The sequence below is a fragment of the Thalassophryne amazonica genome, chromosome 3 (genome assembly GCF_902500255.1).
Source record: "Thalassophryne amazonica chromosome 3, fThaAma1.1, whole genome shotgun sequence".
Classification (NCBI taxonomy): Eukaryota; Metazoa; Chordata; class Actinopteri; order Batrachoidiformes; family Batrachoididae; genus Thalassophryne; species Thalassophryne amazonica.
Genome location: NC_047105.1, coordinates 141,714,331 through 141,730,878, shown reverse-complemented (window position 1 = coordinate 141,730,878; position 16,548 = coordinate 141,714,331). Strand labels below are relative to the sequence as shown.

The window sequence follows — 16,548 nt, the reverse complement described above, 5'->3', positions numbered from 1 at the left end:
TGGCTGCATGAACATGTGACTGAGTGTACAAGTTACTGTATGAACATGTGACTGAGTGTATGAGTGACTATGATTGTGTGCCTGTATGAACATGTGACTGAGTGTATGAGTGACTGTATGATTGTGTGCCTGAATGAACATGTGACTGTATGAACGTGTGGCTGTATGAACGTGTGACTGTATGAACATGTGACTGAGTGAACATGTGACTGTATGAACACGCGACTGTGTGACTCTCCTCTGTAGGTAAAAGCTGGCGTCCCTGGGAGAGACTCTGTTGTATCGCCACTGACCATCACTGCAGAGAGTGTCACCTCGGCAACCACAACTCAAGTTACCAAGGTAATATCTTGAAACTGTTGCCATGGTTACACTTAAAAACTGTGGGATGTGTATAAATTCATGTACTGTGTCAATATTGACATAACAACTAATTAGTTAAGAAGAAAATCTGGTTGTATTTAATTGTTGTATTACTGAGTCTCTGTTTCAGTCAGAGCAGCACACACACACACACAAACATACACACACAGAATTTGTTTTTTGAAAATTATGTTTGGATCAAATACCAACAGGGATTAAGTATTTGCATTTCAAAATGCACAGTTTTTGGTATTTCAATATTTTGAAATGAACTAAGTGAAACAAATTATTTTAGATCTTATTTAATTATTTAATTGAATTTTTTTTTATTATTTCATATACTTCAACTACTTAATCCAAATATGAGTTGAAGTAATGAGTAATTGTATATAGTGAGGTAAATAAGTATTTGATTCACTGTCAAGTTTTTCCACCTACAAAGAATGAAGAGGTTTGTATTTTTTATCGTAGGTACACTTCAACTGTAGAGACAGAACCTAAAAAAAGAAAATCAGAAAATCACATCGTATGATTTTTAAATAATTAATTTGCATTTTATTGCATGAAATAAGTATTTGATCCCCTAAAAAAACAGACCTTAACCCTCTGTGGCCGATGGCTAAGACCAAGCTTTACTAAATTATAAATATCTTTTGAATGATATGAGATAGAAACTAACTTTTTTTTTTTTTTGCTGAAAAGTTAACACCGCGGACTTTCGAGCCAGCCACCGGCCATCTTTGTACTCCTCATAGACGCTGTGTGATGATGTGCGCAATGTGAGTGTCCAATCGGAATTGCTTCACCGTCACATGGTTTTCCAAAATCCAATCGTAGGGCAGATTTACCTCACGTGAAAAGCCAAAGATCCTTTTCAGGAATGATGTGTTACTAGTTGGCCCGTTTGAATAGCCCCCTGGGTACTCCAATGAGTACATACTATTAGTACATACTCAGTGCGCCCATTACGCACAGCGATCAGTGAAAGCAGGAGCACATGGAGAGCCTCTGATGACAATCTCACGTGCTCAAACAAAGAGTGTGTAACTATCAGGATTGCTCCACTAGTTTGCATGTGAATGCTACTGATAACTCTGTTGCTTTCTCTGCGTAAAGCACTGTGTGCCATATCAATGGACAACAAAACGCATAGACCATTTTGTATATATTGTTCAAAATGTGCATTTGTGTTTATTGCTTGAATCTTTTTGTTGTACAGTCTTTCACACAAGACCTCAAATTACATTTCTAAAGTGTCAAAACAGTTGATTATTATAGTTTGCTGTGTGTTTTGAATAAATGTGTGTGGAAAATTATTTTTTGCTTTATTTTTTCCTTGCCTATTTTTGACTGTAAACCTTTATTACACTTATAAAACACAACAAAACATATATATTCTGAAAGCACAGGTTCTCCTGAAAAAAGAGACATAAAACTTGATTGTGGGATGCAAGGACAGCTGTTAACAGCAATAATGAAACATTTCTGCCAGGCGAGTGAACTGTCCAAAAAATGCCCTAGGATGCCAGAGGGTCCTAGGGCATATTTGGTACAGAAACATTTGTTTGCAGTTGCAGAGGTCAGATGTTTCCTGTAGTTCTTGACCACATTAGTACACTGCAGCAGGGATTTTACTTCACTCCATACAGATCTTCTCCAGATCTTTCAGGTTTTGAATTTCAGCTCTCTCCAAAGATTTTCTATTAAGTTCAGGTCTGGAGACTGGCCAGGCCACTCCAGGATCTTGAAATGCTTCTTACGGAGCCCCTCCTTAGTTGCCCTGACTGTGTGTTTGGAGTCGTTGTTATGCTGGAAGACCCAGCCATGACCCATCTTCAATGCTCTGATTGAGGGAAGGAGGTTTTTTGCCAAAATCTCACAACATGACCCCATCCATCCTCCCTTCAATACAGTCGTCCTGTCCCCTTTGCAGAAAAGCACCCACAAAAATCCACCTCCCATGCTTCACAGTTGGGATGGTTTTCATGGGGTTGTTCTCATCCTCCAAACATGGCAAGTGGAGTTGATACCAAAAAGCTGTATTTTGGTCTCATCTGACCACATGACCTTCTCCCATGCCTCCTCTGGATCGTCCAGATGGTCACTGGTGAACTTCAAACGGGCCTGGACATGTGCTGGCTTGAACAGGGGACCTTGCTGCCCTGCAGGATTTTAAACCATGACAGCATCATGTGTTACTAATGTAATCTTTGTGACTGTGGTCCCAGCTCTCTTCAGGTCATTGACCAGGTCTTCCTGTGTAGTTCTGAGCTTTCTCAGAATCATCCTTACCCCACAAAGTGAGATCTTGCATGGAATCCCTTGTAAATAATCATAACAGTTGTTGTCTTCTACCAAGCTGCTTGCCTGTTGTCCTGTAGTCCATCCCAGCCTTGTCCAGGTCTACAGTTTTGTCCTTGTTGTCCATAGACAGCTCTTTGGTCTTGGCCATGGTGGATAGGTTGGAGTGTGATTGATTGAGTGTGTGCACAGGTGTCTTTTATACAGGTAACAAGTTCAAACAGGTGCAGTTAATACAGGTAAAGAGTGCAGAATAGGAGGGCTTCTTAAAAGAATAAGGTTGGTAAGGTTAGACCTTACTTGTGTGACGCGCCTTGAGGCAGCTTTGTTGTGATTTGGCACTATATAAATGAAAATAAATTGAAATAGAAAGAAAAACTAACAGGTCTGTGAGAGCCAGAATTCTTGCTGTTTGGTAGGTGATCAGATACTTATTTTATGCAATAAAATGCAAATTAATTATTTAAAATCATATAATGTGATTTTCTTAATTTTTTTTTAGATTCTGTCTCTCACAGTTGAAGTGTACCTACGATAAAAACAATAGATCTCCATTCTTTGTAGGTGGGAAAACAAAAAATACTTATTTGCCTCACTGTTTGAGTACCATTATAATTAATTTTTAAGTTATTGATGTCACAGCAGAAGGCTGCAGCTGTGTGGTCTCCATCGTGTAGTCAGGTGTTCTTAGTTTGCATCCTTTGTGCTTTGCAACACTGACAGACAATACAGAAGGAAATTTAAAGGCTTTTGACAAACACTGCAGCAGTCATTTCATACGTGTGTGTGTGTGTGTGCGTGCGTGTGTGCGCACGCACACCTCCATCCACTGGTCAGCTCAACACCTGTGTGAGGTTTTGTGCTGATTCCCAGTGAGGGAACAATGTCATTGTCCGTCTACGTCTTTTAGAAGGATGATGTTTATCTCCTTCAGTAGTTCCACAGAATCAATACCAAGCTGCAGTGAAGCTGTTCTTGCAGCATGCTGTGATCCAGCATCTCACTAAGACTCCTTCTCTTGGTTTTCCTTGAATCTTTGTGTATTATGTCAGTTTTCCAGATGTTGATGAACATGAAGTGCAGGTTTGGTGTCATTGAAAGTATTTGTGTAACTTGTGTGTTGTAACTTCCACGCTGTGCTTTCTGCAGACTGTGAAGGGCGGCTACTCTGAGACCAGAATTGAGAAACGGATTATAATCACAGGAGATGACGATGTGGACCAACACCAGGTGACGGCTCACGCTGACACGCCTGCACACTGTGTTTGATCCTTCAGGGTTTGCTGAGATGTGAACCTGTGCACTGATGTTTTGTGTGTCCAGGTTCTCGCCATGGCAATCCAAGAGGCCAAGCAGCAGCACCCCGACATGCTGGTGACGAAGGCAGTGGTTATCAGGGAAACGGAGTCTCCCACCGAGGAGCAGCAGCAGAATTCACAGGTACAGTAAGATGGTCACATGACCAGGAGGCAGGTTCCAAACAGTGCTGGTCCAGGCTTTGTGTGGCGGTTTGCTATCAGGGATGTTACCATGGCAATGCAATGCAATGCAATGCAATGCAACCGCAGCATCATGATGAGTGAGTCAGTGGACTTTGAATTCTTAATATGAGGTCACGTTGTGCAGCGGAGCAGCTTGTAGCATCTTCTCCAGCTGCCGCACCTTCGCAACATGACACCATTTCAATCAATCAATTTTTTTATATAGCGCCAAATCACAACAAACAGTTGCCCCAAGGCGCTCTATATTGTAAGGCAAGGCCATACAATAATTATGTAAAACCCCAACGGTCAAAACGACCCCCTGTGAGCAAGCACTTGGCTACAGTGGGAAGGAAAAACTCCCTTTTAACAGGAAGAAACCTCCAGCAGAACCAGGCTCAGGGAGGGGCAGTCTTCTGCTGGGACTGGTTGGGGCTGAGGGAGGAGAACCAGGAAAAAGACATGCTGTGGAGGGGAGCAGAGATCGATCACTAATGATTAAATGCAGAGTGGTGCATACAGAGCAAAAAGAAAAAGAAACAGTGCATCATGGGAACCCCCCAGCAGTCTACGTCTATAGCAGCATAACTAAGGGATGGTTCAGGGTCACCTGATCCAGCCCTAACTATAAGCTTTAGCAAAAAGGAAAGTTTTAAGCCTAATCTTAAAAGTAGAGAGGGTGTCTGTCTCCCTGATCTGAATTGGGAGCTGGTTCCACAGGAGAGGAGCCTGAAAGCTGAAGGCTCTGCCTCCCATTCTACTCTTACAAACCCTAGGAACTACAAGTAAGCCTGCAGTCTGAGAGCGAAGCGCTCTATTGGGGTAATATGGTACTACGAGGTCCCTAAGATAAGATGGGACCTGATTATTCAAAACCTTATAAGTAAGAAGAAGAATTTTAAATTCTATTCTAGAATTAACAGGAAGCCAATGAAGAGAGGCCAATATGGGTGAGATATGCTCTCTCCTTCTAGTCCCCGTCAGTACTCTAGCTGCAGCATTTTGAATTAACTGAAGGCTTTTAGGGAACTTTTAGGACAACCTGATAATAATGAATTACAATAGTCCAGCCTAGAGGAAATAAATGCATGAATTAGTTTTTCAGCATCACTCTGAGACAAGACCTTTCTGATTTTAGAGATATTGCGTAAATGCAAAAAAGCAGTCCTACATATTTGTTAAACTTTAAGTTTTGTTCCAGCGTCACACTGATACGCTTCGGTCACACGATGTGACGGTATGAACTACAAGAAGCTTGTGCATCGTTCCGCCATGTTCGATGTGTTACAGCTGATCTTATTTTGTCAGGATGTTAAAATCTTGATCCGGTGGAAAAGTGGTTGTGCTCTTCTTCCCCACTCCAAAGCTGCCCGTGCTGTGCTCTCCACTTCCATTTGGACTTTCAACAGGAAGGGCATCCAGCATAAAATCTGTGCCAAATCAGTGTTTGGATCCAGGCGCGATAAACCACGATGGCCCTGTTAAAAGTGTTAAATTCTGGAGCTGGATTTTAACAACAGCTGATATTTTCACATTTCAGAATCCTTCATTAGGCTCATGTCTTTCCAAAATAGTTTGCAGGGGGCGCTGTGCTCTTCATTTTCATCCTTCTTACAAAAATTTAGTTTTTTATTGTTTTACTTTGGCAGCTACATGTTATGCAGACTACTTTGTAATAAATGTTAAATTCCTGCCAATAGGTGGCATCGTTGCTTATCAACAAGTACATACATTTTCTACATCGTGATAAATTAGCCTACAAATAGTAAAACTGAAAACATTGTGAATAAACAAATATTTAAAAGCCCTCTTAAACACCTCAAATGTTTGCAGTGTTTTCCTGAGAGTCACATACAGAGCGTTATTAAGTCTGTAGTGTTTTTTATTTTATTTTTTTATTATTATTTTTATTTTTGGCTCTGAGTCTGTCTGATCGGTAAAATTGTGTTTGGTCGTCCTTTTGAAACCCTGCTTTAATGACCCACTGTGACTTCCAGTCAGTGTTTTGGATGTCGTCTGTTGATAAAAGCAGAATTAGTTATGTGTGCACAAAATATTCTGTGAGAGATATTCTCAAAAGTAGGAAGGATTTTGAACAAGAAGGAAAACCATATCGGTTCTCGTTCTTTTCTTAATAAAAAAATACATAACCAGGGACTGCACTCTTTACAAATCATAGAAAATTATAATGCAAAACAAGAAGTATTTAAAAATTGCATTCACAAAGACAGATGGTAAAGAATTTATCTATGTATGTAATTTTGTAATTTCACAGTTAATAAGTCTCTGTACATGAAACATGTATTTGGCCACTAGATGTCACTGTGGGGAGATATTTCAAACATTCCAAAAGATTGGCTCTGTTTATATTAGAGCTGCAGGGTATATCCGGTTTAACCGTTACACTGTATAATTTTGGCTGACAGTAGAGATTTGGACTCTACTGACTAATCACGATAAACCCGTGAAGTTTTTCGTCTGTGTGTGAATCACTGCTGCGGGGGGGGGGGGGGGGGGGGGTTCCAAGCTGCGGCGTGTCTCTCACTGAGACGAGAGTGTTCATGTGTCTGTGAGATGCCTCAGTGAATCAAACATTTGAGGAAAGCGCCACATTAAATAACGCAAGGATTTTTTAACAGGATTAGAAGAAACAATCAGCCAGGTCACGACAATTTAGCCAGACTGACTTCAAGTATGAGTAAGTTAAGTATTTTTATTTATTTATTTCTGGTGGTTGAATGTTGAGTTTTGTAAATGAGGAAACGCGCCAGTGACCGTCCTGAAAGCGGTTCATGTATTTAGAGCGGGTGTGTCATCTAGTGTTCAAGAGATGAAACTTCAGCCACTGACCCAACAATGAATAACCAACACATCAAATGTAGACTTCCATCTTAGATGTACCTTTTGGCAAATTGTAGCTGTAGTTTTGAGATCTGCACAATAAATGTTCTCAAAATTACATTATATCTGTTTTTGTTTTGTTGTAATTTTTTTATGTATTTATTTATATTTATCAATTTACCTTTGCTCCCTGTGTTTGCGTGGGTTTCCTCCGGGTGCTTCCGGTTTCCTCCCACATCCAAAGACCTGTGGGTTAGATGGATTTGAATCTTTAAATTGTCCATACGTGTGCGATGTGGGTGTGTCTGTGTTTGTTTATCTGTTGTGGCGTCCTGTCCTGGGTGTACCCCGCCTCGCGCTCTATGACTGCTGGGATAGGCTCCAGCTCCCCACGACCTTTAATTGGACTAAGCGGTTTAAAGACGAGTGAGTGAGTGAGTGAATTTACCTTTACTAAGGGACCCATTCAGAAACACTTGGATTATAATTTTTACACTTAAGTTTATATCTCGATATATACCGTTACCATGAAAGGATCAATTTATACTGCAATGTGAATTCTACGTCATATCACCAGCCCTAGGTTATTTTAATTAATTAATTATATTTTTTAAATCAGTAGTTTAATTTTATTCAGTGTCTTGACAATGTGTGTTTAAGCATCTGTCACACTATGATGGATTGAGGAAACATGACTCAGACTCAGAGTCACTTTTATTGTCACTTGACCCTTACAGGCAGAACGAAATGCAGTTTCTCCAGGTCTTGGTGTAGTTAAGTGTGACAATTTTTTTAAACCTAACCTATTGTATAAACCTTGCAATATAAACTTTTGCAATGTACAATATGCGCACCCCTGTGGCCATAGAATATATATACAGGGCACAGGGTTAGAGTATTAAGAAGGTGACATTGTGCATGTAGTGCAATGTTCACAGTTTGGTGGTGGATGTTGAACTGTTCCACAGTATGACAGCATTCGGGTAGAAGCTGTTTTTCAGTCTGGATGTTTTTGCCTGGATGCTGCACAGCCTCCTTCCAGAGGGAAGGGGTGTGAACAGACTATGCGCAGGGCGGGTGGAGTCTCGGAGGACACAGGTGGCTTTGTCTCTACATCTGGAGATGTAGATGTCCTCAATGGGTGGTAAGCTGCATCCGATGGTCCTCTGTGCAGATTTCACGACTCGCTGCAGCACTTTCTTCTCTGCCACTGTGCAGCCACCATACTACACAAGGAGGCAGCAGGACAGGACACTCTCCACTGCACAGCCTGTAGAAGGCCCTGAGGACGTCTGTGTTCAGTCCGGCCCTTCCAATTTCCTCAAAAAATAGAGACGTTGGTGGGCTTTCTTGATGACAGCCGTGGTGTTGGTGTGCCAGGTGAGAGTGTTGGAGAGGTGGACTCCTGATGGAGGAGACGATCTCCACCGCTGCTCCGTGATGTAGAGGGGGGAGGGGGTGGTGGGGCTGACCTGCGGAAGTCAACAACTATCTCCTTCGTCTTCTGGGTGTTGAGGATAAGGTTGTCTCCGCACCACCATGTCAGGTTCTCCACTTCTCGCCTGTACACTGTCATCCCCTTGGCTAATGAGCCTGATCACTGCTGTATCATCTGCAAACTTAACAAGATTATTCTTGTGCTGGGCTCTGCAGTCGAAGGTCATCAATGTATACAGCAGTGGACTGAGCACACAACCCTGGGGTGAGCCAGTGTTCAGGATAATGGTGGAGGATGAGGTGGTGTTGATCCTGACACTCTGTGGCCTCCCAGTCAGGAAGTCCAGGATCCAGTTGCACACTGCTGAGGGGGCTCCTAGTTCAGCCAGTTTGGACACCAGTTTCTGTGGGATGATGGTGTTGAATGCAGAAGTGAAGTCCAGGAACAGCAGCTTCGCATAGGAGTCCTTGTTCTCTGTGTGGGAGAGGGCCTGATGCACCACGGTGGAGATGGCATCAGCTGTGGACCGGTTTTGCCTGTACGCGTACTGGTGCTCATCTACAGTCACATTGATGGTCTGCTTCAGGCACCTCATCACCAGCCTCTCAAAGCACTTTGTGGTGATGGGGGTGAGTGCAACTGGCATGTAGTCGTTGAGGCAGGATGGTGCAGAGGTCTTTGGCACAGGGATTATCCTTGATGTGTTGAGGCACGTCGGAACAGAGAGGTGGCTTGGGACAGAGAGGTGTCAAATATATCCGCCAGAACCTCAGACAGCTGGTGTGCACAGTCTTTTAGGACCATCCCTGGTAGACCGTCAGGGATCAGGGCCCTTTCAGGGGTTGATCCTCTGCAGCACGTTCCTCACCTCAGCTGTAGTGATGTTGCTGACTGGGGGGTCTTTGGGGGAGGGAGGGACTCGGGAGGGGGTGGTGGTGTTGGACACCTCAAAACGTGCATAAAAGGCATTCAGAGTGTCTGGGAGTGCTGGGTCTGCAGAGCACTGTGCTACATTGTTTTTGTAGTCCGTGATGCATTTGATACCTGTCCACATGCGCCGTGGGTCACTGGATTGCAGTTGGCCTTTAACCTTGAGGGCATATGTGGACTTAACTCTTTTTATTCCCGCTGACAGGTTCCTTCTGGCTGCTCTGAGTGCTGTTGCATCGCTGTCTTTGAATGCAGCATCACGAATTTTCAGCAGGGAGAGCACCTTTCCGGTCATCCAGGGTTTCTGGTTTGGCCTGATGGTGATGGTCTTGGAGGTAGTCACATTGTCCATGCAGCTCCGGATGTAGCAGTGCACAGTCGATGAGTATTCCTCCAGGTCCACATTGCTCCCTGTTGTTGCAGCCGCTCTGAACATTTGCCAGTCGGTGGTCTCAAAGCAGTCTTGAAGCATGGACACAGCACCAGTTGGCCACACAGAGATGGTCTTTCTGATGGTTTCCCTGCTTTTCGATGCTGGACTGTAAGCAGGAAGCATGAGGAGTGAGATGTGGTCTGAGGCACCAAGATTGTGGTGGGGGGCTGCTCTGTAAGCTCCACGTATATTTGTATACACTTTGTCCAGCATGTTTTCCCCTCATGTGGTGATGTTTACATGCTGGTGGAATTTGGGGAGAATATCTTGCAGGTTTACGTGGTTGAAGTCCCCTGTCACTACATACAGCGCATCTGGATGTTTATTTTGATGCAAGCTGATGGAGTTATGTAGCTGCGTCAGAGCGTCGTGGCCGCCTACGTCCCCGCACGAACATTAGCTCGTGGGGGGACGTAGGCGGCCACAATAAACAGCAGCAAATTCCACCTGCAGTAAATCCCCGCGGCAGATAGTGAGGGCGGCATTTTACTGTAAGATTATTCTACAGCTTCAGAACAGTGTCTTTCCACCTCAGAACAGCTTCAGACTGGGCTTCTGATTAGCCAAAGCTCCAGCACAGTGTGAATTCAGAACTAGGAGATAGAGGACAGCTTCAGATGCAGCAGCATGCAGCACGGCTGTTCATTTAGCCAAGTCAGACTGAAGAAAAAGACATTCTCTGAGGGTCCTATCTCGCTGGGCTACGACAGCCTGCGAATGGCAGTTGTGAGGAAATTGCTTGATTTTGCATAATGTTCACTGCGTGGAGCTCTTCCCACGCTTCACTCAGAGAATTTTTTCAAAGTTGGCAAGATGACAAGGTTTGCTCCCAGTTTGCTCCCAGAGACATTGCTGCTGTCATGTGACCCTCTGAATGTATTTACTGTGACTAACATGAGAGATTCATTAGAGAACTGTGGCCTTGGGGGGGGGCTCTGGGGGCACATGCACGAGCTGTGGGGGAGCACACCACAATAGCGGAGATGATCAGAGAGGAACACCCGCTGCTGCTAGCCCAGGGGTGCTCATTACGTCGATCGCGATCTACTGGTCGATCGCGGAGGTAGTACCGGTCGATTGTGACGTGACATTAAAAAAATAGATGTCAGCCTATTATCCGTCCTGTCACTTGATTGACATACAGGGCAACCAGTCAGATAAACTGACCTGAACTTTGACCTATAGGTCGCCGTGCATGCGTAAATAACGGCGTGAAGCGCAGCAAAACCTACAAGCTAGTCAGCGCATTACCTCCGATAAGCCCTTGCTAAAGCTCATCTAAATGAGTAAGAAAGCTGGACTAAGTAAGAAGGCAAAAACATATCACTTTCATACGGAATGGGAGGTGGACTTTTTTTTCACGATGTCATTTTCGAAGTGCGTTTGCCTCATCTGCCAATCTACCATCACAATACCAAAGAAGGGAAATGTGGAGCGGCATTTTCGGACCCTTCATGGAAAACACGACACTGACTTCCCGCCGAAAAGCCAGCTGAGAAAGAGAAAGGTGGAGGAACTAAAATCCAGTTGTCTGGACAGCAGTCATTTTTCACTCAACAAACTTCAAAAGCGAAAGCCGCCACCGAAGCATCGTTCCGGGTGAGTCACGTCATCCTTAAAACAATAAGTCCTTCCAAGACGGAGAGATTGGTAAAAGAGGCATTCGTTGAAGCACCTGATTCATTGTTCCGAGACTTTAAAAATAAGGCAGAGATATTATCTTCAGTCAAAGCTCTGCAGCTGTCAAGACATACAGTTACACGGCGCTGTGAAGCCATGGCTGAGGATTTAAGACGGCAAATGTGGAAGGGCATCAGAGATTGTGAGTGTTTCTCACTGCCAGTTGGACGAATCTACAGATGTGAGTGACACAGCCCAAATGTGCATTTTCATTCGTATGGTGTTTAGTGATCTCACTGCAAAAGAGGAGCTATTAACAGTAACTTCCATGAAAGAACAGAACGCGAGGAGAGGACATATTTCAGAACGTTGAAAAACTTTATTGAGAAAACTCAGCTCCCAGTGTACAAATTGGGTCTATCACCACAGATGGAGCACCTGCAATGGTTGGGCGTGTGAATGGATTTATTGCCAAGTGCAGGCAGGCGGATGCGTTCCCAGACTTTTTGACTATCATTGCATAATCCACCAACAAGCATTATGCGCTAAAATGCTCAACATGAAAGAGATCATGGATGTGGCAACAAAGATTGCCTGTTCTATTTGAGCCAGATCTCTTCAAAGACGGTTATTCCGTGCACATCTGGAGAAGGCTGACTGCGACCACTCTGAGTTGTTGCTACATACTGACGTGAGATGGCGTAGTCGTGGGAAATTCCTCCAAAGATTCGAGAGCTCTGTCCGGAGATTAGGAGTTTTTCCATGTATCTGGACATGCAGAATACAAGCAACTAAATGACAGTCAGTGGCTGCTGGACTTGGCATTTTTAACCGATCTGACAAACTGGTTAATGACCTTAATCTTGAGCTGCAAGGAAAAGACAAAAAAGTGACCGATATGATCAGCTCAGTTAACGCTTTCCTCAAAGCTGCAGCGCCATGATTTGGCAAATTTCCAGAACCTGGCGTCAGAACTGAGACGCAAGGGAAGGCCCGTGAGCAACTTGACAGTGCACGCTACATGGAGCAGATCGACGATTGTCTGTCAGAGTTTGACAAACGCTTTCAAGACTTTTCTTTGCTTGAGCCAGTCGCTACATTCATGTGCTATCCTGTTCAGGAAGATGTGAGGTTGATTCACTCGCATCAAACCGTCATTGAGCTGAAGTCGAGAGCTCATGGACAGTTCTGGAACTTAATCACAGAGGAAAAGTACCCCAACATGAGGAAATGTGCTACCTCCTTGACTGCATTATTCGGCTCCACTTATTTATGTGAGTCAGCCTTTTCCTACATGAAGACATTAAGTCCAAATACCGTTCCACCATGACTGATGAACATTTGGAAGTGTGCTTGAGGCTGGCTGTCAGCAGCTACTGTCCGGACTATGCATCCCTGGCTGATTCAATTCAGTGCAAGTCATCAAAGTAAACTCAGGTAATTACAAAAAAATGTTAATAGTTTATGTGTGTTGTGCAAATTGACTCATTGGGTTATGCAAGGTACATCAACATACACTGTACCTACAAAGAATCCTCAATACATTTGAAAATAATATATAGTTTTGCATTTTTGTAGTGGGGTAGATCATTTTGAATTGGTCATTTTATAAGTAGCTCGCATGCTGAAAAAGTGTGAGCACCCCTGTGCTAGCCTATCCAGAGCGGCAGTGGACATCAGGACTTCTGGACCTATGCATTTTATGTTTTTTTTTTTTTTAGGCACAGCACACAGTTCTGCAAGAGTGGAGCACATCTTTTTTTTTTTTTTTTATCTCCAGCGCTCACTCTGTTTCTCCCCTCCTCTGAGTCTTGCTGTCCCTCCAGAGTCTTGCTCTCCTTCCTTCCCTCTCTCTCACCCTTCCGTACCCCTCCCCCTTACTCTCCCTCTCTCTGAGGGAGTGGGTGGGAGTCTTTGAATGTGCTCGTTATGAGGGACTAACAGGAGGAAATATGATGACATGCTTTCATTAAAGGTACAAAGTCATCAGTTCCACTTCAAATAGCACATGTGTCTTTAAACCAGGAAAAGCTTTCTTGTAAATCTTGTGCTGTGGAAATTTGACATCCATATGTCCATCAGAGCCAAAACACAGGAGAATGGGAGGAGGACGTATCTGTGCCAAATCAATGTGCAGATCCCCTGAGATCTGCTGTGGAGACCCAGAATGAATGAAAAAAAACATGGGGACAGCTGAAGGTACTTACATGTTATTGCCGAATAAATCAAATCAGAGGACGCACAACCCCTGAAGTGCTGCTGGACATCAGTATGACACAGAGAAAAGGCTGGTCCAGCACATGAACGATCCCTGTGTGTGGATCTCGGAACAAGCGTGACCCTTAATTGTAATAAGCGGGTATAGAAAATGGGTTAGTTATACTGGACATGGAAGATAGGACACTATATCCAGCAGGGACATCATTCTGCAAATCGGCGAGTGCGCTATAGGTTTTATTTTTTTTTTTCTTATTATTTATTTTATTTGGCCATTATGGGACAATGGGGATTTCCACAGTCTATTTATATAATAGCAGGATAATAAGAGCTGAACACTTTGTGTGCAAACATGTTATTTGTCTTCAGCTGCAACAGTGAGATACCAACTCATTCACGTGTTTTTACCGCTAAGCCATATCTCCATATGCTCTCCAGCGGTTGCACCCAGTGAGATAGTACCCTAAAGAAGGCACTGCAGAAAACAATGTTGCTTGATGTTGCAGCCGCATTGAAATGTCAGCACAATGGAAAGGACAGTCACACATGAATGTAGTGAGGTCGTATGATGTCATGATCCCTGAGCTAGCCACACTGTAGCCATATTTACATTCAGATCTCAGTGATCCCCCCAGTGTCCATATATGTCTTGAAACCAGAAAAGTATTCTGCTGAATTATTCTGCTGAGTGTTGCCAGTGGAAATGTAACGTGATCGATCCATCACAGCCCACATCCATGAGAGACTGTTGGATTAAGCAATATTTTCCACTGAACATTTTTTTTTTGGTCTGTTACTAATCAGTTTACTAAAACCATCATAGTGTGACATTTAGAAACTGAGTCAGAAGCAATAAAGGGAGACTCTTTCTACATCTAAACATGCATGGCATATTCTTTATTTCACAGAAAAGTAAAAAGGCAAGTTCAACTTTCCAGGCAAACAACTTGTATCCTTTCAGCCTGGCTTGTACCCCACAGGGGGCTTAGCAGTGAAACACAAAAAGCTTGTCTGGCTGAATACACAAACAGCAGCTGCAGACGGCTGTCTGCACTGAGTACAATGCAGTGAGTGATTAAAGTTTTGCATACACATCCGTGAAACCTCTCACAATCATCACAACATGTGCGTCTTGACTCAGTAACATTCAAGGCGAGGAGCACAGTAGCGGGCATTGAGGTCTGATCAGGTTTTCATACACAGCTAGTGGACATTCATGTGTGAACAGGTTCAACATACAGAGGTTTGGCTCATCAAGCTGTGGAGGCAGGAAACCCAATGTAATTGTAATGTGACTGACATTTACGTGCAAACAACTTAGAGTGAGCCACCAGTGGTGATGTGACTTGGTGAACTATGTCTGAATGACTCCTCGTGTGTGCACGTGTGCATGCGTGAGCTACAGGCACCAGCTTAGTGAACAGCTGGAAACAATGTTATGTTGACGAAGCACATCCCAAACTGATCATGAGCGACAATGGGCTGCCATCTTTTCTTGTTTTTACTGCAATATGTTCCTAGAAGATTTTGAAAATCCAACACAAGTTTAGCTGATTTTTGAATGAGGTATGTAGAATATTTGATGTTTCTGCCAAAGTGACATGAACTTTAACAATTGTTTTTTTGTTTTGTTGTAGTTTTAACTCTGAGTCTTAAATATTTAAAAGTACCACAAGCCAGGTTTCCATTACCTCAAAAGCATGCTAATTGAAGTATCAAATTGAAAAAAAATATGCTTAAGGAGGAAATATTGGAGAGAAAAAAAAAACACTCAAATATTACAAAAACATTTTTATGAGGTGGTTTTCAGGCGATTCCAAAATGCCTATTTCAAAAAGATGGAATGGAACACTTTTGTTGCTATAACAGGCTCACATGATGTAGAGGAAAACATCACATGACATTCTAAAATATATGCAGTTTTTCCATGAAAAACATCATAAAAACTGATTCCAGCTCCTGTGATTGGCTTGCTCACTTTGTGATGCAACAAACTGAGCTTGTCTGTGATCATCTCAAACATGTTTTTTGCGTGGAGCAGATCCTCGAAGTCCTGCTGCAGCGCTTTGACTTGTGTTTTGTTGTGTCGTTGCAGTCCTGATCGGTCCCGGCGGCTCCTGGTCCAGGTACCTGTGCACCTCCTGCCCCGCCCTGCAGTAAGCCTATGTCCAGTAATGAGGACTTGACCCCCACTGTGCCCATCAAGACTTTCCTCCCTGTCCCTATAGACAAACCGACTGTGACCCCAACCCGGTTCCTCCCAGCCTGCCATATACTGTGGGAAAATGAAAATTTACGGAGCGATGCCCTCTTCAAGGCAGCTCTGTCACATTCAGTCATCAGTGCTCTGAAAACGATTTCATCTAACACAGAATCATTTGAGTTTTAGCCCCGACTCCTCCCCCAAATTCCTATTTTGTACTTTAAGGTGACATAAAATAATTAATGAAATAATTATACTCGAGCAGGGTTGGCTGAAGGGACGGCGACAGTGCTGTTGGGAGGGGTTGGTTGCCAAGTGACGAGAGGTGGTGTTTGCTCACTGCTGCCACCTGCTGTAACACCTTCTGTGTAATCGACAGCTAGCTTTTTTACATTTTTATCTATAGAGGATCTAATTTATGTGCAGTGTTTGCTTGTTTCTGAAATATGTATAATATCAGATGATTATAATGTGCAGAATTTAAAAATATTGCCAATAAAGGAGCGATGATGATGGACAGTGGACAGACGGCGCGGCACGTTGAGCATCACAGCAGGTCAGCGTCCGAAACAAACCACGCTCATACGTTTGGGCTCAGTTTGAAGATGTTTAGAGCAAATTTAACATAAGGTGGTTTTATGTGAGTATCATGACCTGGGGCCTGTACTACGAAGCGGGGTTAACTTTACTCAGATTTAACCCAGGGTCAGCCTCTTAAACT

At 43.4% G+C, this 16,548-nt stretch overlaps 1 protein-coding gene across 1 annotated transcript in view; it reads left to right on the top strand.

Moving 5' to 3' along the window:
- Positions 1–16,332, top strand: part of LOC117507847 (band 4.1-like protein 1) — a 374,283-nt gene extending 357,951 nt beyond the window's left edge. Inside the window, exons 25-28 of the mRNA XM_034167630.1 lie at positions 247–342; positions 3,814–3,894; positions 3,988–4,104; positions 15,720–16,332. Of these exons, the coding sequence (XP_034023521.1) occupies positions 247–342; positions 3,814–3,894; positions 3,988–4,104; positions 15,720–15,725 (300 nt within the window). The 3' untranslated portion in view covers positions 15,726–16,332. The remainder of the gene's footprint in view (positions 1–246; positions 343–3,813; positions 3,895–3,987; positions 4,105–15,719) is intronic.
- Positions 16,333–16,548: the final 216 nt, after the last annotated feature.